Source organism: Aspergillus pseudoviridinutans (genome assembly GCF_018340605.1).
Source record: "Aspergillus pseudoviridinutans IFM 55266 DNA, scaffold_4, whole genome shotgun sequence".
Taxonomy (NCBI): Eukaryota; Fungi; Ascomycota; class Eurotiomycetes; order Eurotiales; family Aspergillaceae; genus Aspergillus; species Aspergillus pseudoviridinutans.
In genome coordinates this window covers 2364900-2387669 of record NW_025091284.1, presented here as the reverse complement: position 1 = coordinate 2387669, position 22770 = coordinate 2364900, and the positions used below count along the sequence as shown (strand labels likewise).

Here is a 22770-nt window from a genome sequence, read left to right as displayed (position 1 = left end):
ATATTTAATACTTTCATCGAATTCCTTCGTCGGCTTCTGGAAGCTTGCCCGCGATCCTTTGTTGCATCCAAGATGCGGCTCTCCTTTCTTTTATCTCCAGCTGTCCTATTTCTATTACCAGCCATTTCGGCGGCTGTCGCCGATCGAGTCTCTACGGATCAGGGTCTCGCACCGCGTGATTTTACGACTCCAGATCCAATTGTTCCAGCTAGAGACGGACTTGCCCCCAAGGCTACTCCCAAAGGGACGCTGGACGCCCCATTCGATGGAAAAGATGGTCGACCTCACGCTGGTCCGTGGGTCGAAACGAATGCTGAACGAGACCGCAAAAAGGCGGGTACGGTGAAGACTGCGGAGGAAGGTTCGGGGCCTGAAACGAAAGCGGTCGACCATCAACACATGGGACCGGACGGGAAACCGATCCCTCATTCGAATGACGGTGTGATGGACGATCCGCATAGGACGGGTCCCAAAGAGGGAACTCGGGGTACGGAGGGTGGAGTGTCTGAAAAACTGAAGGGCAATACTCCGGCCGGAGAGAAGATACCTGATAGTCCAAAGGAAGCGCCTCCTTTGCCTCATAGTGAACAGAAGAAGCTGTCGACATCGGAGCAGACTGAGGAAGGCAAAGAGGCAAAGGGCTCTGCTGGCAATTCAAACCTGGGCGTGCTTGAGGTAGAGTGGTGTCGATTTTCGTTTCTGGCCTTGATTGTGACTGACACAACGTCGTAGAAACCAGGTGACTTGCCAGACAAACCGCACGATATCCCTCTCCCTAAATCGCCAGCAACTGTGAACGATCATCCTCTTGGCCTTAACGCTGACGGCAAATCCTCGAAAACTGGGACGAATTCGGGACAACAGGCCGAAGGCTCGGCACTCCACTCACTTCTTTTTTCCTTTACGATGATCGTGGTCTCCGAGATTGGCGATAAGACTTTTCTGGTGGCTGCCCTCATGGCCATGCGACATCCACGCTTGCTTGTTTTCTCGGCAGCATTCTCTGCGCTTATTGCCATGACGGTGCTCTCGGCTATCCTGGGACACGCAGTACCAACACTCATTCCTAAGTCTTTTACCAAGTTTCTGGCAGCTGTGCTATTCCTTGTCTTCGGACTGAAGATGCTCAAGGAAGGCCGTGAGATGTCGCCGGATGAGGGTGTTGGCGAAGAAATGAAGGAAGTCGAGATGGAACTCGAGGAGAAGGAGCAAGAGCAGCTGCGCATGAGCCGGCGCCGCTCCTCCGTGACGCTTCATTCTTTGGAAGCTGGCCGACTTGGTGGGCGTCGCAAGTCTCGCTCATCCACCAATCGCTTCCCTTCGCCCCCTGAGAGTATTTCATCGTCTTCCTCGCGATCATCTTCGCCAGGACCTGGTCGCCGTTGGAGCGACATCTTGACTGGAATGAACAATCTTTTCTCGCTTCTTCTCAGCCCTGCATGGGTACAGACTTTTGTCATGACCTTCCTTGGGGAATGGGGTGATCGGAGTCAAATCGCGACCATTGCCATGGCTGCCGGCCAGGATTACTGGTGGGTGACGGTTGGTGCCATCTCCGGCCACGGTATTTGCACTGCTGCTGCAGTCATTGGAGGTGCTGCTATTGCTGGCAAAGTCAGCATGCGTGTTGGTATGTAGACTTCTAATCTTCCGTGGCCCTTTGAACACAGGCTAACATTCTATCCAGTGACGCTTGGTGGTGCTGCGGCATTCTTAATTTTTGGAGTCATTTATTTCATAGAAGCCCTTTACTAGCTTTTGGGTGATCCATTCAGCTTAATCAAGACTCAATCTTAGAGTACACGGTTGAATATCTCGTCGCGATTGCTCCCTCGTGGCACAGTAAAGTTCGATGGTATGCCTGTATCTCGATGCTTTTGCTGTAATATAACGAATGAACCTCATGATCTGGATAAACCCTTTGGAAATTGTGGCTGGCGGAAGTACAGTGCGCAGCGGTCTTAGCAGTCCACGTGTAGTGAGTAAAAATTACAATCGATCATTTTTTACTGCGCACAGGCGGCTCATCGCAGTTTGGACGGTTTCATATACGACCAAGCCCTCCGAGAGATCCTCCACTAATTATGAATTTTCTCTTTGGAAAAAAAAAAAAAAAAAGCAACTGAACGATGGTAATTTAGTCACGTGATCGACTCACTTTGCGCACCAAAGCTCTAGGGATATAATAGAAATTATAGAATAGCTGTAAGATGATCATATTAAGGCACTTAGTAGTAATAAATTCATACACTTAGAATGATTTATCATTCTATTCTTCTAGAGGTAGTCCAGATCTCAGCTGTCATACATCCAGGTAATGTTCAAGATTTTATGCTCAGGATCAGCTGCCAACTGGTCAAGGGTTAGGGTTCGGGTTTTATACCTTAGGCATCAATGTGATTACGTAATGGTGTTTACCCTAGGTTACCCTACGGCACCCTAATTCTGGCCAACTCGATCCGTTCCCTTCCAACATCCTCAGTTCAATGGGTACGTCGCACATCTACAGCAGTTCCATCAAACAGACAGCATTTCTCATCAAGCCCATCCAAAAAGAGACTATTTAATTCCTCATATCGCTCAATAGCAGCTCTCGAGTGGCTTAGAGGAGCCTCCGCCCCACTGACCGCCTGGAATCGGATATGGCGCGTTCACGGTCGCGCTCAGCATTACCAACCCAGGGCGCTCTGGTCACTGGGAGCGTAGGAGAAAATGCGCCAGTGAAGCATGCCGTTCCGAACCCCCCACAGCGACGAGTGACGCGAAGTCGAAGTCGCGAGCTCGAGCCTACAGGTCGTTCTGATGACGCTGGTCCTGCGGGTGCGTCTGCGGATGGCGCCCGGAGGAGGTGGGGGCAAAACAAAGGCAGAATGAGTAAGTTGTGGCTCCCTAGCCTTTAAACAGGGATTATCAAAGTAGTTGTGTCTCCTACGGCATTCCTCCCCTCTATCCTGTGTATTGAATTATGCCGAACTCGGAGCTTAATTGACCTTATTTGATCATTCAATTGGATTTTTTTTTTTGTCTTCTTCTTTTGACTGATTCCGTGGACATGTCATTGTTTGTTAATGCCTCTATGCCTCCACTGTCCTTGCCCTCCTCTTCACATTACCACTATATCCTGAGTCATGACTCTTATTCGCCCTTTGAAAAACAGGCCTCGGTGTCGTGGCGGAAGAGCCACCTTCCCATTCGCCTCACAAATCTGTTCATCGCTATGCCAATCAAGTGATTCCGGAGTCGCTAGATGATACAGTGAACATCTCCGGTACTACCTTCCTGCCTGAAGAGGCGGACACCAATCTGGATCCGGATATGATGATGGAGACACTGCCAGACCTTGAGCGAGCAGCCAAGAATGTCTTAGATTATCTCGTCCCCATCTCAGCGGATCCCGTCAGTATCGTCAACACAGCTAGGAGGCTCGCGGATCCGAATAGCACTCAAAGCAAACGACTCCGACACTCCGTGTCCAACCTGGCAGTTCAAGCAAAGTGGTTCGGTCCTCAGACGTACATTGACGTCAAGCATGTCAGTCAGCTACTCACATCGGCTCTGGAAAAGAAGAGCGTCCATTTAGGAAAACATTGGAGTGCAGATCCCATTCTTCACCAGGCTAATTGTGCGCGTCTTGCACTTGAGGTGCTTCTGGCAAATGCTGGCACGGACTCTGCGAAACGAGCAATCAAAAACCTGGAAGACTTGTTTCCGCTGCCATTCATGAACGATCTTTCTGAGAGCCAGTATGAGAGAGCTATTGGCGAGAGCACCCTTCGCAAAGACACCTTCGATCTCGCTCTAGAACTCCGCACACAATCTCTGATACTGAAGCTGGAAGAGGATCAGTATAAGCTCGATTTTCTTCCGGACGCTGCTATAAGACAACATTTTTTCGATGTTGATGCTTTTGATGAAGATGATTTCGACAGCAGTGTCGCTCCACTGCTTGGTCTCAACATCGGTAGATTCCAAGGCTCTGGAGATTTCCCGGAGCAGTACAGAGATGCAGTTTGTGACCGGTATAATGAAATTCTTGTCCTTATATCAGAAGCCGGAGATAACTCCTTTGATATTAAAGAGTTGAAAAGCGCTTACCGCTGGCAAAAATTCGTCCTGCGGGCTGTTCAATGGTTACGAAAGCGCATTCAGGAAATCGCCCAAAGGCTGCAAGGGCAGCAAAGTGTGGAGACAGTGCACAAGGAGTACTTCGCTGACCAAGACCGCATAGAGAGTGCAACCACTACCCCCCATCCTAGTGTCACTCCCGCCCTTGAAAAACGAGCACCAGTGCCAGCTGCTGCTGATGATGATGATGGACAGCAAGGATTACGTTCATCTCGGGCTGAAGAGCGGATGCGGGGCGCTCCTAAAGAAGATCAACAAGCCCCAGTGTCAACTGCTGCAAGTAGGGAGCGACGGAAGTCTTCAAAACCGTTGGTATCCGATTACCTTTTGAGCTTGGCTCTCTTGCTGACCGCTTTCAAGGGCCTTCCTCAATCCCGTTTCAATTCAGCGTCTTATGCAGAGGCAGCAGCGCCGTCGCTTTTCGCGCGAGGCTTCAGAAACCCGGAGGCAGTCAGACGTTGTTGCCCCAGGCATGCACGGCGGGAGCGCGCAGTCTGCCTCAAGTCTCCGTCGTCAGACTCTGCCCGCACCATCGCAATCGTTGCGCACGGCGCAGGGAGAGCCAGACGAGATAGCTGCCTCTCCGGAAGGTTCTCCAACTTTGTTACCTGAGGACCATTATCTCAGTGTCGATGATTCTCAGCTGAACATTGGCGATCATGTCGGTGCTGGACTCGAAAGATCGCACAGCCCTCCGGTCATCAATAGGATCACCCGTGAGCATCATCAGGAGCCTTATTATGGATATCGACCTCGTACACCGAGCAGATTGTCCTTTGTTCCATCAAGCCAGGACATATTGCGAGCAGTGGAAGAAACCCAGAGTCCTACACGGTCAGTCCAACGAGCACGGCTAGACAGACGCCAGGCCTTCATTGACCGTCAGGATAATGCCGAACGTGTTTCTCCAATTAGTCAGGAGGCAGACCTCCTCCTAAGTGCAGCCAGGAGACGTGAACCCCCACCAGCCTCGAGAAAGCGAGCACGTCAAGAATCTGAGGACGAAGATGCGAGCAGTGATGACTTTTCGGACTATGGTCGTGCGCTTGACCCTACTCGCAAGCGCCAAGAAAAGGCAGAGCTGCAACGGAGAAAGCGCCAGAGGTTGGAGGAGGACCATGACGAGTCCGCCTCACAGTTACAGCAGGGTCTGCAAGCGAGTACCCAAAATAGGGAAGCGCAAGGTCAATTGGAAGTTGTCCGCCGGCCTGAAACTCCACCCCAGACTCAACGGTCACCGTCAAGACAATGGGCCAAGACGAGCGATTTTGGTTCGGGTAGAACATTTACACCGTCTCAGTCCAAAGGCAGACAGCGCTGGACGCCAGCCGAAGATGCCCGGCTGATCCGATTAATTGGGGAGCACGGTTGTAAATGGGCAACGATCATGCGCCAGAACGACGCACAGGCAGCGGAAGATGGCGAGGTTCAAATTCAAGGACGCGATCAAGTACAGCTCAAGGATCGGGCCCGGAACCTCAAAATCGCTTTTCTTAGGTATGTCCCAGTTTGCCACTAGAATTTTCTTTTCGCCCTCGCCTTTTCCGCGCAGACGGGCTTGCCTTAGGACTTTCGGATATTTCCACTAACCCTCAATACAGGGATGAACTTCCGCTTCCCAAGAACTTTGAATCAGTAACCATGAAAGCTAGTGATTACGCCATGCTGGAGAAGAGAGGCATCAAGGTACCAAAACCTTAGCGACGATCGGCAGATCCATGAAACGATAGTCCATGTACGCCATCCCTTGTGGTCCGCCTGTTTGAGTTAGCGTTTTGGTTTATCTTTCTGGGTGATGTTGGCTTTATGATACCCTTGAATCCTAATTATTGGCTATTGGTTAGAAACCTCTGTATTATTTTACAATTCACAATGCGTCGTTGATGACTGTAGATTGAATGATGGATTCCCAGAACACCACCATGTAAAATTTAGCGCACGACGTCCAGCATCGAATCGACCCAGCGATTATGACAAGACTTTGCAGGGTCCAGCACAACCAGCATCCTGTCTTAGATTCGTCCCCAAACTAGCCCTTGGCCCAAGTAGATCACGTATATCCAGTAGTCGCATCCGCTCAGTAAGCAGTAATATTCCAAAACCATCTCACATATTAACAATTCAACACGATTTTTGATCATTCGTGGAGGCGGATCATCGTAGAGCGGGTATCACTTAGAACCAAGACATAACCAACGGGATGAAAATCGTCCCCATAAGCGACCCAGCGGCCCCCACCGAGCGACTCAAGGTCGCAGCGGACCCAACGCTACCGGAGGGCGAAGCCGACGGTGTGCTGGAGGCCGATGCAGAGGCAGAAGAAGCGCCTGCCGATTTTGATGCAGCAGCGGCTGCAGACGAGGACGCAGTGCCGGAGGACACGCCATGCGCCACGCCAGGGTGCTGCGTGAAGGTGGCCGAGGGTGCTGTCAGGATCTCAGCTGGGATGGTGGCAGTGGGATTGGCGCTGTCCTTGGTGATGGTAGCCACAAGTGTCGGGTTGACTGTCAGCGAGGTCGAAGAGGAATCGTCCTTGCCCTCCTCGAGGAGACGGGAGTCATACATGACTGTCCAGCTTTTGGAGCCGCCACCTGTTCGCGCACAAGTTAGCTCTCTGCTTGGCTGCTTGGTCCGCAAAGCAACGGTGCTTATATACACGTACAGTAATCAGTTGGATATCCTAGACACGGAGTGTCGCATTTGTCGTTCGACACCTTGGCGGAAGACGGAGGGAGACTGCTGCCGCAGTAACAGTCGGTTCCCTGGACGGCAAGGACGGCGCTCTTCTCGCACTTGGTCTTGCACATGCCGCCGGACATGAACTGAGAGGAGCCGGCCAGGGTCAGATCTCCGGGGCTGTTGTAGCATGCTGATGAATCCTTGGATGCGAGGACATGGGGTGTGAGGGACATAAGCGAGAGGAATGCGAGGTTGAGAATCTTTGGAAACATTTCGGTCGAAGGTTAGAAAAGAGTGACTGCTTTATCTGTTGGCGGGCAGTAATTCAAAAAATGAATCGATCAAATGGAAGATGAAAGCTGGGAAAAACAAACGAGTGGGTTAATTAATGGTCTTAAATGTGTAGAGGACAGCAGGGAGCCCTTTTTCTTAAATAGGACCCATCTCAAATTTAACATGGGGGCTGCCAGCGTCAGGTTTCACTTTCTCCAGGTATGGAGGAGATGAGATGTATGACTGTCGAAGCAAGCTGTCAGCAGACTGAAACCGCATCAGAATGCTGATCCGAGGATCCCACTATTTCTCCAGGTTCCCAAAAGAGTTCATTGGTTTGATCGACAGTTCCCAAACCCTTGGAGTGGCACTGTGGCAGGCAGTTTTTGACGATCCCTTGCGCTCCCGAGGCACCACTTCTTTTTTATCCCGCTCGCTTATGGCTGCTCAGCCTGTCCGCCGCAGTCCGGGTTTTAGCATCAATGAATTTCACTAGTCTGTGGTTCTATTTCCCCTTCGTGATGTCAAGGATCGACATACTATTGTTTTCTGAAACGACTACTGGTCTACTCACGGAGCAATCCAGTATTGTCTGTTGACAGTCACCAGGTTGCTTGCTGCTTTCGGGTGATGTTACAGCTTGCAACAGCTTCGGGGTTTTCATCAGCCTGATCAGGCTCGTGGAATTTTAGTGTGACGGAAGATCTGAGATAAGTCATAGTTAGATCACTCGCTTTGATTTTGCTCTTGACGTTTTCTTTGCCAAAATTCGCCAGAGCCTCGAGATGCCCAAGAATAAAGATGGAACAACTGCATCGTCACGAGACGGCACCTGACCCTGGCCAACAAGGAAGTCAACTATGCTCGTTTTTCTTCCATCCATCTTCCGCTTACTCATTTCTCAACTATTTGTGCTTATCGATCCAATGCTTCTTGATATTAAAATCATCGTAGCGATATTTGCCAAATAATAAAATCTCCTGCCTGTAAGCTCCGGGAGCAAAGATCTCCTAGGCCAACGATACGCAAGCCATCATTGGTCCATGTGTCGATTATACCCTCTGGGAGGGATACAATCGACTCAGTCTATGCTGAATCCTTCGAAGCGTAGCTTCTGCTCTCGCTCCAAGTTTCAGCCGAGTATTACTAACGAGGAGGAATCGCTGTCTCCTGCCTGGACCTGGCAGTAGTTCGCAATCATCAATCCATAGTGCCATGGTGATCATGAAATGAGGTTGAGTCTGATAATTTCTAACCATGCTGGTAAGTTAAACTCTCCCGGACAGTTGACATCCTAAATATCTCCGTTCATCGCTCAATCAGATCATTTTCGCTAGAGATTCATCATCACAGACCAACCAATTATGACCTTCCCGATCGGGCAAAGCGATCCTTTGGCGAGCGGACTGACCCGCCATTATCTATCGTGGCCTGCGAAATAGACGTCTCATACTGGTGAAGATGCAAAATGACGGAAGTGCGTGCGGAGAAGGAGATCGCACTGATAAGAGCTGCGGAGTACGGGCTTGCAGCCAGAGATAGGATAAATCTCTTGAACAACGCTGTTCTGGCTTTCTCCTTTCCAGTGCAACTCTGCGATTTACACACAGATCTGGTCCCAGAAAATCGAAGAAAATGCGGTGGTTTGCTCACGTCGTCCCGGCCGTCGTAGGGTTTGGAATACCCTCGGCTATGTCACTCAGCGTTCCTTCTCCGCAGCAGATCCTCAAGTCCTGGTCTGGCACCAACAACATCTGCCCTCTGGCACCCAAGGTCGAAGTGCCTGAAGATGGTCTGCTTTCTGCGCTTCGATATGTCCAGGATGAGGCCATTCGGCTGCAGCAGGTTGACCGTCTCTCAAGAGCCGTCCAGATTCCCACCACGGTGAATGACTACATGAAGGACCCGTTTGACGAGGGATTCGCTCCCTTTGTTGACTTCCAAGCGCTCTTGGAATCGCTATTTCCTCTGATGTATGCATTCCTCTCCTGATTAATTAGAAGGAGGGCTGCTAAAATGATATGTTCAGTCATTCGTATGCCGACGTGGATCATATCAACAGACTCGGCCTGCTCTACACCCTCAATGGCACCGATGACTCACTTAAACCGATCCTATTCATGGCTCACCAAGACGTTGTACCGATCAATGATCCTTCCGACTGGACGTACCCACCCTTTGCTGGCCACTTCGATGGCGAATGGCTCTGGGGCCGAGGAGCTAGCGACTGCAAGAACGTCTTGATTGGCCTCCTTTCCGTTATCGAAGATCTGCTTCAGCAGAACTGGCAGCCGACACGCACCATTGTTCTCGCCTTCGGGTTTGACGAGGAATCTCATGGCTTCCTCGGTGCTGGCTCGCTCGCCCCTGCCCTAGAAGAAAAGTACGGCCCAGACAGCTTCGAGTTCATCCTGGACGAGGGGGGCATGGGGCTCGAGACTCTGGGCGATGATGTTGTTTACGCGCTCCCTGGCGTAGGAGAGAAAGGCAGTATAGATATTGTGCTCTCTCTCGACGTCGCCGGCGGCCACAGCTCCATCCCACCTCCTCACACGGGGATCGGCATCATGGCTGAAATCATCTACGAGCTCGAGCGACAGGACCTATTCGTCCCTGTCCTTACCGACGACCACCCGTCCCGCCGGATGCTCGAATGCCAGGCTCGCTACTCCCCCAACCACGTCGAGCCCTGGCTCGCCTCCGGCCTTCAGTCGTCTGACCACGTTGCGCTAGCCGAGAAACTCGCATCCTCCCGCGGCGACGCCTTCAGATACATCCTGCAAACCTCGCAGGCCGCCGACATCTTCAACGGCGGCATCAAATCCAACGCTCTGCCCGAGAAGATCTCCGCGCTTGTCAACTACCGCATCGCCCTCCATCAAACCCCAGAACTCATCAAGCAGCGCGCCATCGACATCATCGCCCCCATCGCCGACAAGCACAATCTGTCGTGGACTGCCTTTCCGGAAACAGCCGCCACCGCCGATAAACCAGCCGCCAATAACCATCTCACCTTGTCGACTCTCACCACGCCTCTTGTCCCTGCTCCCGTGAGCCCTACCAACATCGACACCGACGCCGTCTGGGCTCGGTTCGCGGGTGTCGCGCGCACCTCCTTCGAGTCCGTCCCCAGCTTGAAGGGCAAGACGGTGGTGGTCAGCGGCGACATCATGACGGGAAACACCGATACCAGATTCTACTGGGCCCTGTCGCGGAACATCTACCGCTGGAGTCCTTCTCGCAGGGGCGGTAGCCTGAACATCCATACGGTCGACGAGCGAGTAGCTATTGATGTGCATCTCGAGGCAATGGTTCTATATTACAGTATGTAGATCTCCCTAGCGACAGGGTGCTTATCCGTACTGACCTCTATAGACCTGATCCGTTCTTTTGACGCTTGGAATGACTCGGTTGGAGCGTCCCACGATCTCTGAATCATCCCTCGCCGATGCGTCTTGCAGCCATGCCATTCGATGTATAAATCGTGGTTCTATTCAATTTGGTCAGTCAATTGGATTGGACGACAAGACGACAGGAGGATAGAATGCATCCTTTGCAGATAAAATGAGGCATTCGTCATTTCCTCGATGCCAGTTATTGCTCACCAAGGCGGAATCTACTTCTTATTTGTAAGTGGCTCCTAGGAATTAATAGCGAATCAGGTAGCATTTGTGATCTTGTGACGGTCATGCATAAAAGACTATGTACGTGCGCCTTGAACCTGGCTGTGCTGAATGTCAAGCAGCGGCCTTCGGCGACATATACTTGGTCTAAAGGCGGTATAATAATAGACATATCCAAGTCATATTAAAAAATTCATACAGAAGAATAATTAGCTTGTGTCTCAGCCGAACTGACCAGCAAAATGTCAAGGACGATCTAGGGGTATCGATGCTCATCAAAGACCCTGCTCCAGAAGTAGTAAGGCGAAAGCACCGCCCATCACGGGTCGCGCAATGAAGGTGATTCCGGGGTAACTGAGATGTCAGCAGCGCTCGCAATCAGTACATCAACAAGGAAGACTTACTCTCCGCTAACAGTATCGTAGAGGTCAGTAAGAGCGCGGTTGGTAGGCGTTTGATTGATCCAATTCGCAAGCAACTCAATGAACATGTCCCTCGTACTTGTCGAGGCAACCGCTGCTGTGAACATTTCCCAATCACCTACGAGGCTCATGTCAGATCATTGAATATTCTCTTACATGCAGAATCCCACTGAAGGCGTAAACAAAGGTATACAAAAGGACAGAAATTCACCTTTAGTGTACTGGTGTCGGGTGTCCAGCGGCACACCATACTTCCCCTTCACTGTTGGGTAGAACTCGCTCTGCATATCATAAACAGATTGGGGCACCAGGTTCAAGCCCAGCTCACGGTCGGTGAAAAGGTTGTACAGGAGACCTGTTATCGATCAGCTACGAATACCGCTGAAAGGAAGAAGAGAAACTAAAACTGACCGTGAGAATCATTTGAGCCGTAAGACAATGTGGTATGCGGAGGATCCGCCTCATGAGCAATACCCAGTACTTGCCACCTATCGATATAGTCGTGGGCTATAGCAGAACGATTGGTAGCTGCATCCACGTGGTCGGTGAGTTTGCTAATGGTCGCCATAGCCTCAATACCAATAATCCCCTTCAGAGCCAGGTTGGTTTGGTTGCTATAGAAGAATTTTAGAGCACGTCAATGGTTCAATCCTGGGTCAGTACTTACGCCAAAGCGCCAGCAAAGTCGTCCGTTGATATCTGATTCGCCGGGTAGATAGCTTCGTCGACCAGGTATGATGTCCATTGCTCCAACAATGCGTAGTGTTCGTTCAGATAATCCGTGTTGGATGCCTTGAGTGCGTACGCCAGAGCCATGATTATCATATTTCCACATTCTTCGAGCGGCATTGGTTCATCATTGCCTTCAGGGTGGCCAGTAGCGTTGGGATAATGGCTTCCAGCGTCATGCATCGCATAAGCGTTAGGGTATTGCCGGGATTCCTGGATTTCAAGCAGGGGCTTCAGAATAAACTCGAGCAGCTCTGGATTGGTGTACAGGAATACTGGATGAGCTGGGAAAATGACGTCCACAGTGTTCACATTGCCGTCGGAAGATATCTCCTTCATAAAGAGATATGGATTTTGCGGCGTGCCGCACAACTGGGTTGCAGCAAAGGCTTGACGAGCACTGAGAGAGGTGATAGTCAAATAGTCTTGACCAGCTGCTGCTATGGAGTCCCGCGCAATCTTCTCGTCCAATGCCGAAGAGAGCTCGTTCGCAGTTGAATAGTCGTAATGGAAGAACTCGAGCTAGAACATAGCAAAGGTTAGACAATTAGCAGCAGAGGAATATATCAGATGGCAAGAGAACTCACAGCAGCCAAGTCGTCGTTAAAATAGCTTGTCCACAAGGAGGGCTCTGCCCGAAGGCCATCGGGGCTGCTGTATTGGATCGCTTCAGTTTGGGCAAGCCCAATAGTGAAGTGTGTATCGACTGTGGACGATGTAACCGATCCCAGGTCAATTGCAAACCCGAAAACCGGCCAATTTGTGGAGATTGCACGATAGTTTGAGTCTTTCGAATCACCCAAGGTTCCATTAGCGGCGAATGCACCCCGAACAGCAACATCAGCCCCCGACTGGTGCGTCACTTTCTCGCTATCCTCAGTTGCCCAGTACCAGTTACCCCATTCCGCTTGATCTCTGACTTCCGAGAAAAGCAGTTGGGTCTGACGGTAGAGCTTATGATAAGCAACCCCGTGGCGTGTGACACCATAATCCCACTCCGCAACAGCAGTGCGGTCTCCAGACACCCATTCTAAGCGTTCATCAGGACAAGGGAAACTTGCAGATCCAGGTTTTGAATTCAGACTCACCGGCAGAAATGTCAGAGTAGATCTGTACGTTATGAGAGTCGCCGTCAATTGACGAAACCGCGACGTGAACATAGGAGAATGTCAATGACTGCCTTCGTAGATCATTCGGCGTTATGGGAGACAAAAAAGTGACTTTCATCTCCACAGCATCTCCCACATGGAATGTGAAGATGCTCTTTGTCGAGGTGTACTCATATGCAGTCTGGTTGGCAGTTGTCGTTCCAGGCAAACCCATCCATGTGTAGACAGCACCATCGACACGGATTAGCCCAGCCCAGCCATTGATCTGGCCCCTGTAGTTTCTTGTCAGAAAGTTGCGTACATGTTTAGTAGCGATACTTACTCCCAAAAAGTCGGCCATTCGCCGGCCAAATAGCCACCGTTACCTCCATCACTTCCTGCAGAAAGCCATGTACTCAAGTAAGGAGACTTTACTGCCAAGGGCAGTGCAGGAGGTCGCGCAGGAGAAAAAGTTGACACCGCTCCTGCTAGAGAAGCCAGGAAGGCGATTAACACGCCCAGAGGAAACAGGTGCATAGTGATAATGTTTACCGGACAATCAAACAGGACACATGGAAGATTTTATGAAGAGTCTGATCTGGAAGCTAAACAACAGATCAGTGATTTTGCCCCGATAAGCCAAAACTGCCAATTGAGAATGTTTACTGGAATTCTAGGGGCGGTTTTATAGCTGGGCAAGATCGACATACCAGACGTAAGGAACAACCCTGACACGGAGAAACTCAGAAGTGACTAGAGATCAGTCAGTCGAGCCACGGTCTAGAAGCAACTGAGGAATGGAAACCGCATGATAGAAAACTTCCCAAAAGTCGTCTGACCTGTCATTGTCCGCATGGAGAGACACATGGACCTCCTACGCATAGGGCCAAGGGAAGGGCATGAAGGAACAAGGGCAGGGGGAGGGGCAAGTATGTGGGGGATGATCGGACTGTTTACCATGCAATGTGCAGATAATTAATCTTCTCACTTCTCTCTCGCTGTTTCCCCTCTCTGTTCTCGGCCAGTGTGATTGCTGAAGTATTGGCCGTCTATAGGCTGATAGCAATCTGATGAAGCCAAAGGTGCATGCACTAAGCCTAGTGCTTGTTCAGGAGATCCACCTGAGCATAGGGTAGCAAGCCTAACGGTACTAAGTATGAGTCCAATTGAGCCCAAATGGCCCAACGTAAGTCAGAAGATGCTTACCAACTTGGATGGGAGGAGTAACGACAGGCAGTGTCAGTCAACACAGGATGGAGATAGGGATAGTTCAAATCAAGAGAGTGACATTGGTCGGAGTTGGTCATATAAGAGCTAATGGTGACTAGTGAGAGAATGCAAATACAAGAAAAGAGGAGACAAATGAGGAGAAAGAGGAAGACGGCAGAGTATGTTGGAGACGAAGACAACAAGACAAGACGGGAAATTGCACAACAATCCCAAATGGGAAAGTGACATGCAACACCGCTTCAGATCCACCACCACCGCCATTCTCCTCGGATAAACCAGACGACTCGAAGTCGTCGAAGCATAGATTGCGCCATCTAAAGCCATTTGCAGAGGAGTTATCATCTCCGAACTAGCAAATTGCCAATGTGACCGAGATTTGTGATACCATCATGTGAGAGGCCAGGAACATCGGTGATAGGGAGCCAGGTCAGATTGATGGACACAGTTTCGCCGTGACCGTAATTTCTCCTGCTGCAGGTTCCCATGGCCTCCACTCAACACGGGAAAAGAGGCTCATCACTCAAGGTTAAAAAAATCTTGGACAAGGCACAAGCCAACCGTCAGCCCCCAAGAAAGTTGATATGGAGTGTGGGGTAGTCCCGCAAGATCGCCAGACCGCAAGTCCTAAGTACCGTTACATTGCTAGTTTTCTTAGTCTACTTTAATTGATCCCTTGCTCGGAAGTGATCAGATGCCCTCAACCTCTGCCACTTTCACAAGACTACTGCCCGCATTTTGTTCACCTGGAATTAGCCGAGTGCCGACTACTCGGTCAAGTACCGTAACTGCGGAGAAAAAGGACCCTCAGAGCTGAGCAGATGATAAATACGTAGATGTCTGGATCTAAGAGAGGTTCCACAGCAGCGTGGAGCAGTCCTACGCAGGTACTGACTGATTCTGTTCGCCCCCAATACCCCTTGCATTGTCCAAGGAGACTATCGGTCAATACCACCTTATGTATCTCAAAACTCAACCACTAAACCCACCCTGGTCAAAACACAAACACGCAGATTCCTGGCTTGAGAATTCAGTTCAATACTTACATCGCCTTACTGTCGGAATCTCTGTGCAGGACTACTGGTATCTCTCTCTTCTGATTGACCACACATCGCAAGAGACCTCGCTTGCATTCATCATGGAGCCTGCGCTATGCTATTGGGACGAGAGCGAGACTCTACCTATCAAGAATCAGTGGAATGAGTGCTTATTTAACTTGCAGACTTAATCTGTGCATATTAGATAATAATCTTTCAAGCACTTGTCCTTTTGAAAGACGAAAATTCGCCTGCGGTAATCCCTCTATGGGATTTGGGAACCGACCTCCTAGTTAACTTTAAGGCTTAACGCTTAGTTTGACTAAGCCTCTAGGCCTAGTTAGTCTTCGCTTTCAGGATGTTCACAGTACTTAGTGTGCCCCTGTCAAGCATGCGTCAACCCCTGGGGAAGAGATTCCTCTGTTCATTTTGTTTGATCCATAATCAAAACACCGTCAGGAGGATATAACACCATTCGCTTGTCGTAAAACCAAGCAACTCATGACACGTAACTCATAACCCGAAATCGTTAAGCATGATAGAAACATCATCCCCGCCCGGTAAGAGTCTTCGAGCTGCGCGCCAACTCAATACAGAACTCGCCCCATTCGCTTCCTCCGGGCGACGGCAAAATCTCCTCGGCAATCGCCTCCTCAAGCCGCTCCCCATAACGCCGACGATACTCGTTCTTAACCTGTTCCAGGTGCCGTGGCTCCCAATGCAAGCGCACCAACCGGGAGATTAGAAGTTCGGACCGCTCCTTGCCCGAACGAGTCTCCCTGAGAGCTTGGTGCAACAGCAGAGCATCGCGCATAGGTCGGTTGATAGCCCCATTGAGAATATGCGCAAGTGTTTCACCCTGTCATCAATCCAGTTAGAAGAAGATCACGAGAAATACTCGGAAAATTAAAAGTGGAGATACGTACCACAAGATTCTGCGACTTGGCAATCATCGCACGGGCAAAGTTCTGGTTGTAGATCTTCTCATAAGCGCGGAGCACCTCCCGCAAGTGTGCGTCGCTCCGTCGTACAATAATGTAGATCATTGCGGTTTCGCCCCCGTGCCGTGACATCAGCGCCCCGTACAAGTCCCGAACGTCGCGCTGGACCAGATCGGGATCGATGGGCTCACGCTCGCTCTGCCGTGTTTCCTCGAGGGCAAGCAGCACCGCAACTCGAAACTTGTCCGCCTTGAGTTCCGCCTTCATGCACTTTTCCAGGCTGTCCAAGTACCTTGAGTCACGGAAACATTCCTTGATCTCACGGATGTCGCTGTTGCTACGCCCCATCAGAGACTCGATGAGGAGTTCTCGCCGCGAGGTGCTAGACTGATAGTAGCAATTGGCCCAGTACGCTTCCGACTCCCAGCGGCCCAGCGCGGTTGCGTAGCATACTTTTCCAAACGCACTGTTGCCCAGCTTCAGCCGGATATGTTTGGCCATATTGATGCCTTTGCCCTGTAGCTTCACGTGACTCTTGTATTCCTTGCGCAAGTCTAGCATTTCCTCGCTGGATAGGTGAGGGAGCACACGGATGAGAGCCTTGGTATCAATATTGATGGTGTGCGACAAAGCCTCCTGCATGGTCACTGCGTCCGGAACGGGGTCATAAAATGTGACCTTCTTCCGGGCATTGCCGGGTGAGATCAATACCACTGCCTGGTCTTGAGATTCATGTCGGCCATGACGAACCCGGCTGCTGTCACGTTTAGCGCGTTCGGGCTTCAGCTCTTTGCGATCCCTTTCATCCTTGGACTTCTTTCGCGAGTGTTTCCTCCTCCCGTCCGCGTCTGAGCTTCCGTCAAGTGGTTCGAAGTCAGAGATGTCGTCGTCGAACTTGGACGGAATCACAATCGGGGACGGCATAGGAGATATGGATTGATATGTACCCTTATAAGGCTCTAGCATGGGGCTTGCAGGTCGAAAATCTGGGTCAGCGGCCCCCGCGACTGAAAGGTTGTTCGCAGAGGAGACAGAATGACTGGCAGAGCGGCCAGTTGTCCGATTCCCGGGCGTTATCTCGACAAATCGCTGTTCATTCTCCTGACGAGTGGTCGCGGCTGGCTTCTGAAATTGTGGGACTGCGGAGTATTTGGCTCTAGTAGGTTGGGGTTCAGCTGTTGGCGCTGCACTCGGCTTGGAGAACTGGGGTGTCGTAGAATACTTGTACGGCACTGCACCATTCTTGGAGCCATATTTCACATTTGGATCGATATGCGCGTATTGATAAGGTGCAGGATTAGCGTACGCTGGATGCGTATTTGCATCGCCTGATAAAGCGCGCTGATGAGTCGGAGAGCTGACGGCCGGAGTGTAAGCATTGGAGACGGAAAGCGGGCGACCGTTGGGAGGCGCGTATGGATTCTGCTGCCCTATATTCGCATATTGGGGCATTGGAAAGACGGGAGCAGTAGGCGCACCAGTCATCTCAGGGTAGGTCGACACAGGTTGCGGAAATGCTCCTGGGATCGATTGCGTCTCGGCCTGTGACGACGGCGGCACGAACCCCGGCCGTTCGCACTCTGGAATGGGGGCCCAATTCGACTGCGGCGCAGATGACGTTGAAGGATAGCTAGGCTGGAATTGGCCATACTGTGAGGGCATGGTATACTGGAACTGTCCGGGTCTTGCATAGCTGGGATGATGGCCGGGAATGTCCTCATCTGAAGCATGACGGGGACGAGACGAATCCTGCTTGACAGGGGGAGCGCCATTGAGCGCCCCAGACATAACTGGACCATCTACATGAGGCGAGGGCGCACGCGCTGGCTTTCTATATCCGTAGAAATCACGCTCCAGATCGCTAGGGGCATCGCCATAGGCCAGCGCCTCATCGTCCGTGTCCGAGTAAGAGTCATCTGAGAGACTGTCGTACCTCACTGGTCGAAGGTTCGGCGAGCGCGCATAGCCGCTTCTGTCATCGCGCTTTGCAGACTTGCTTTCCCCCGCGTCCGATTGGTAGTAGTGGTCGCGGCGTCGCTCGCTGCGCAGATATTGGTCCTTGCGATCATCCCGTTCTGACGCCGAGTCTGAGACATCGTATCGAGAATGGCTTCGATGACTAGCGATTGAAGTGTTGCTGTCGCGGGGGCCGCGGGATCTTGACCGTAGATGGTCGTCCCTCGCATCGGTAACGAGATACTTTCTCTCCGATGACCTCGCAGCGTCGGGAGCGGTAKAGGGTAGTCGGCTGTCGCGAGATTTGGAACGATCGCGGATTCGCCCGCTCGGAGACTTGGAACGGCCACGCGACCGTGGGTCATTGACCTGTAGTGACATGGTTTCGAGGGAGATGCGAGAACCCAAATATAACCGCAGGACAACCAGAAGCTCAAAAGGTATAGAATAGCAACAGAACAGGGAATAATGAAGCAATGAGGTAGAAATATAGGCAAAAAGGGTCGAAAGAGTGAAGATCCACAAAGCAGCGAAAGAAGAGTAAGCAGATTAGAGATGTGAGAAAGAGAAAACAGAAGAAAGATCGGTCAGAAACTCAGAGCTCATAAGCGACTCGAGCGAACCGCTTTCCTTTGTTACTGGCCCGAGGCTGAGTTCTACCGTGATCATCGGCGGTCGCGCCGAAGTCCAGCTGAAGAAGCTAAGAATGGGAGGATTAGGTATCACTCACAAGAGCTCAATGTGTCTCGTCCCGCGCTGGAATTCGCGGGGCTGGTTACAATTCGATAAGCATGCTCTGTGTTGGAAGGCCAAGAAAAGAGAAGAACATCAAAATTTCTTTCCCATTTCCAGTACCTCAATCATGCCTAAGAAAAGATCTCTACGAGCTCATCTTGCGCTGCCTGCAAGTTTGAGCCGCACTCTTTGCTGAAGCTCAGCTGTACTTCACTGTCTTCTGATGAAGGCGCCAGGGTGTGTGCAGTATGCCGCAGAAAACAGAGGATGCCCCTCCAGCTGCAACGAATGAAAGTCATCTCCAAATCCTTCAACCCGTAGTGCACGCCAATGACAGTGCCAGAAAATGGCCCACAGTTGGACTGAGTCAAACGACCCCTCTTACAGTCTAGTGCCTCGTATGATTCGTATCTACCTAGTGTACCGATCTTACCTGCTCAAGGAAGGCTGATTGGTCTACGACAGGCGATGGAGTTCTGGGCAGGTTGGCTGTATTGAGCTTTTTCCCAGCCTTGCCGTCCACACAGAACCGTCGGTAGTGTGAAGTACTCCGTATTAGTACTAATATCTCATCCTGAATCCGGAGAATACCAAGTTGATGAATATCACACTTCATCCGAAGACGGAGCCAAGAAGGCCCCCTACTGAGAATGGGCAAGCAGCGTGAGTCTATAGAAGGGAGACAAAGAATAACAGATCAGCTAGCCAAACGTTATGAATGTCATTTTTCAGAAAAGAAAAATGGTGTGGAGAAGAGAAACTAGTTCTGATTCAAAGGGGAATCGGAAATACACCGTCTGGGAGGATTAACAACCAGATCTGGAAAGAAAAGAAACAAGCATGATGGCGCCATATGCTCGTGGTATTCGGTACACCGCTCGTATTCGGAATCACAAGGTACCAGGTCATCAAAAGTGATATCACAGAAAACACGCAAGTGGTATAAAGGAGGTAGAAATTGGCCGCAAATGGTAGAGCAGGAGAAAGTAATCGGCAGTGTTGTTTTGTATCGAGATGAGCTACTGCAAAGCTGCTCATCCCGATTTTGGGTCTCTGAACGAGTGATTCTGAGACGGAGACGAATAAATCGCTCCATCTGCCAGGCTCAACCAGTTCAGTGTGCGAGGGAGACATCACACAAGGGTGTCCCGACCATTGGCAATTGTCGAAAACCTGTAAAGAACAGAAAGAGAAACAAAGGAATACAATTGCCAAGAAAGAAAATTGCAAGTCGAATGAACTCTGGATAGCTTATCACACTTCAAACCACCAAAGGATGCAAGTAAGCGGTTCGATGTGTGTGCCGAAACCTCAGGTTGTTTCCCAACGAGGCGAGGAATTGAATGACTATTCAAAGGCACGAAGCAGAACTGCAAACTCCAATTTCCTACCGTGTTCGGCGGCCCTCACTGGGAGGACCCATTCGCCCACTGTACGTCTTTTGCATCGGCGAGGCGGAGATACCGTTGCGGTTCAGACGGCTGGTCCTCCATCGCTCATACCAAACAACACGGCTGGCTTCGCGGAGTTCAGAGCGCCAATCGCTGAAAACAGAGTCCTTGAGCTTCACAAAATCGCAGTGTGTGGGATCGTACGGGTTAGCGAAACCCCAGGGAAATTTGCGACCAACTGGCTCGTCCCCAGCTTCGAGTGAGTGAGGGTCTGGGGATAGAATTGATAACGGAAGATGTTGAGACGCGGCTTGAGATCCTGAAGACTGAGCTGTCCCTTCGCTTCGCTGGGACGGTGAGCTTGGAGTTGAGACCTCGGCGTTGCCGTTATCGACAGGGTCCGATTCCGCCTTGTGCTCCTCATCCGCGTTGCTGTCCGCGTCAGTTCCCGCTTCATCCTCGTCGGCGCTTTCTGAAGACGTATATTCGTCCTGGTCCTCCAGAGTCAGAATTTCGAGAGGGTCAATGTTCGCCTTCTTTAAGCTCTGCCAAACAGCCTTCTTCAGATAGCTCATGTGCGCTGTAGTGATTGTATCGGCCTTGCTGATGACAGGAACAACAGTGGTCTTCCCCAAGACAGTTCGTAGAACTTGAATATCGAGGAATTCATCCAAAACTCCAATCACGGGCGTATCGGTGGCTTTGGAAGTTCCCTGGGAAGCGCGTTCAGCGGCAGCGATGTTCTCATCCAGACGCACAGGGTCGAGAAGCAAGAAAGTGCAATGAATATGTGTATCCCGGAAGCCGGGGGACCGAATCACTTTCGTTTCCTCGCGCAAGGTCTCTTCGAATTTGCTCTCCAGGAATCCGGTAACACCGCGCAGCTGAATGTCCACGATATTCTTTTCAAGTCCCTGGGAGTCCCACAGGGTCAGACCCACACGCTCGCCGTCGATCTCGGTTTCAAGGTAGTGAGAGGTGAAGCCTTCGTTTGCAGGTGAGTGGCGCTCATATGCTTCGACTTCTTCTTGAGATCGAATGGGATGCTTGTGTGGCGGCATAGTTAAAGATTTCCTGAGAAAATTCAAGAATGAGGTCTTGCCCGAGTTGCGAGCACCGATAACAAGGACACTAGTGAAAATGTGAGCACATATTTCCGCATCCACTTTCCACGCGATGTTGCTACTCACTTGTAGGGTGTCGGATCCTTGCGCCTCCGCATCCTGCGCGGGTTGTTGACCGTACTGACAAGACTGCTCGCATAGCTGTAACGTCCACGATGGGTCATACTCTCCGTACGCGCGTAAGGATCAGCTGCCTCTGCAGAGGTACTCATATTGCTGCGAATGGCAAGGTTGTGATGAGAAGCAATTGTTTCTTTTGACGGAATGGGAACACTGTCGTGCTGTCCGTCGCCCCCGAAAGTCTCGATGACTGGCGTCGGTGCAAGGTCGGGCAGACGAGGAGGGACTTGCGGCATAGACTCGCGCTGACGGCGAAGCTCCTCCTCCTGCGCCTGCGTTCTTTTTTTGCTTCTGCTTCCGGACGTTTTTCTTTCACTCAGCGGTTCAGTTGACTTTGCGCGACGAAGAAACCCTAGAGATGATGCACGACGTTGATCCTTGAGATGACCGTTGCCGTTCTCTGTGATGGGAGGAAGTGTTTCTGAGGAAGGCTGAGTCTGCCCAGGAGTCCGGGGTCTCGACGCGGCTGCCATTATTATTGGTGTTAATCCGACAGGCCCTCTTCCTAATGATCACTGACAGGCTATGGTTCAGTTGAAAAGTGGGGAAACTGTGAATGAGGAGTGTCTCAGATATAGAACTTCTCACCAATAGTGGGACGTTTCACCAACCTTCTTTATGTTACTTCAGAATGACAGCGGTTTGTCCCTGATGTAATTTTGAAATTGTTAAAACTGCGGAGGCGCCTGCAGAGTAGATGCTGTATGCAAGTCAGCCAGAGCAATCATCCGAATTGCGCTTTATTACACGATAGGAAGTTGTTGGTTCATCCTTTGAATTATCGAACATTTTTACTCCTATTTCAGACCGACGTCACTGACCTTGTATCAATTTGATGCCAATTAACTCGGTAATTAGCGTACCAGTGCGTATTCCTCCACGTGGGAAATTGATATGGGCACGTTCCCGTCGACGTCTCTTGCGGGTGCAGCAAAGTTGTCGCAAACAATACGGAATACACGCGGGTGGAATGACGTCTCTGAAAGCTGTAGCAGATCAGAGACAGGATGCGCTGGTCGGACTTTTCTGAATGCCAGGATACACGACTTCGAGAAACGAATGTATGATGATAAGAAACCCAACTGAGTAGGGATCAGGAGGGTCCGATTTTAAATAACGTTCACCAGCCCAGCAAGTGTTTTGTCGGAACCAGCTCCAAGTCTCTGCTGGAGGAGGGAAAATATGGAGAAAAGAGCGATTGTAAGTTTTGACAAGAGACTTCGAATTCTGTTGATGAAGCTTCCTCCTTTGATTTGATTTTCTTTTTTTTTAAAAAAATTTTTCTTCCTTTTTGTGTACC

The 22770-nt window shown here is 50.7% G+C and overlaps 7 protein-coding genes across 7 annotated transcripts; 3 read left to right on the top strand and 4 right to left on the bottom strand.

The window, feature by feature from the left end:
- Nucleotides 1-72: 72 nt before the first annotated feature.
- Asppvi_006249 (TMEM165/GDT1 family protein) lies at nucleotides 73-1755 on the top strand (the record flags this gene model as incomplete). Its single annotated transcript, XM_043302154.1, has 3 exons — nucleotides 73-675; nucleotides 733-1630; nucleotides 1688-1755. The coding sequence occupies 3 exons, from the start codon at nucleotides 73-75 to the stop codon at nucleotides 1753-1755; spliced, it is 1569 nt and encodes a 522-aa protein (XP_043158089.1).
- An 887-nt stretch (nucleotides 1756-2642) lies between these two features.
- On the top strand, nucleotides 2643-5826 carry Asppvi_006248 (telomere repeat binding factor family protein; the record flags this gene model as incomplete). Its single annotated transcript, XM_043302153.1, has 4 exons — nucleotides 2643-2874; nucleotides 3158-4433; nucleotides 4486-5622; nucleotides 5727-5826. The coding sequence occupies 4 exons, from the start codon at nucleotides 2643-2645 to the stop codon at nucleotides 5824-5826; spliced, it is 2745 nt and encodes a 914-aa protein (XP_043158088.1).
- A 474-nt stretch (nucleotides 5827-6300) lies between these two features.
- On the bottom strand, nucleotides 6301-7076 carry Asppvi_006247 (WSC domain-containing protein; the record flags this gene model as incomplete). Its single annotated transcript, XM_043302152.1, has 2 exons — nucleotides 6301-6716; nucleotides 6788-7076. The coding sequence occupies 2 exons, from the start codon at nucleotides 7074-7076 to the stop codon at nucleotides 6301-6303; spliced, it is 705 nt and encodes a 234-aa protein (XP_043158087.1).
- Nucleotides 7077-8712: 1636 nt separating this feature from the next.
- On the top strand, nucleotides 8713-10511 carry cps1 (Gly-Xaa carboxypeptidase; the record flags this gene model as incomplete). Its single annotated transcript, XM_043302151.1, has 3 exons — nucleotides 8713-9050; nucleotides 9107-10401; nucleotides 10453-10511. The coding sequence occupies 3 exons, from the start codon at nucleotides 8713-8715 to the stop codon at nucleotides 10509-10511; spliced, it is 1692 nt and encodes a 563-aa protein (XP_043158086.1).
- A 464-nt stretch (nucleotides 10512-10975) lies between these two features.
- On the bottom strand, nucleotides 10976-13476 carry gta1 (glutaminase GtaA; the record flags this gene model as incomplete). The annotated part of the gene is made up of 8 exons (XM_043302150.1): nucleotides 10976-11054; nucleotides 11105-11240; nucleotides 11334-11477; nucleotides 11534-11736; nucleotides 11790-12373; nucleotides 12439-12881; nucleotides 12940-13232; nucleotides 13283-13476. The coding sequence occupies 8 exons, from the start codon at nucleotides 13474-13476 to the stop codon at nucleotides 10976-10978; spliced, it is 2076 nt and encodes a 691-aa protein (XP_043158085.1).
- A 2274-nt stretch (nucleotides 13477-15750) lies between these two features.
- Nucleotides 15751-18481, bottom strand: anxc4 (annexin ANXC4; the record flags this gene model as incomplete). The annotated part of the gene is made up of 2 exons (XM_043302149.1): nucleotides 15751-16062; nucleotides 16130-18481. 2 exons carry the CDS (start codon nucleotides 18479-18481, stop codon nucleotides 15751-15753), a joined length of 2664 nt encoding a protein of 887 aa, XP_043158084.1.
- Nucleotides 18482-20222: 1741 nt separating this feature from the next.
- Nucleotides 20223-21943, bottom strand: aspE (septin; the record flags this gene model as incomplete). Its single annotated transcript, XM_043302148.1, has 2 exons — nucleotides 20223-21357; nucleotides 21417-21943. The coding sequence occupies 2 exons, from the start codon at nucleotides 21941-21943 to the stop codon at nucleotides 20223-20225; spliced, it is 1662 nt and encodes a 553-aa protein (XP_043158083.1).
- Between the last annotated feature and the right edge of the window lie 827 nt (nucleotides 21944-22770).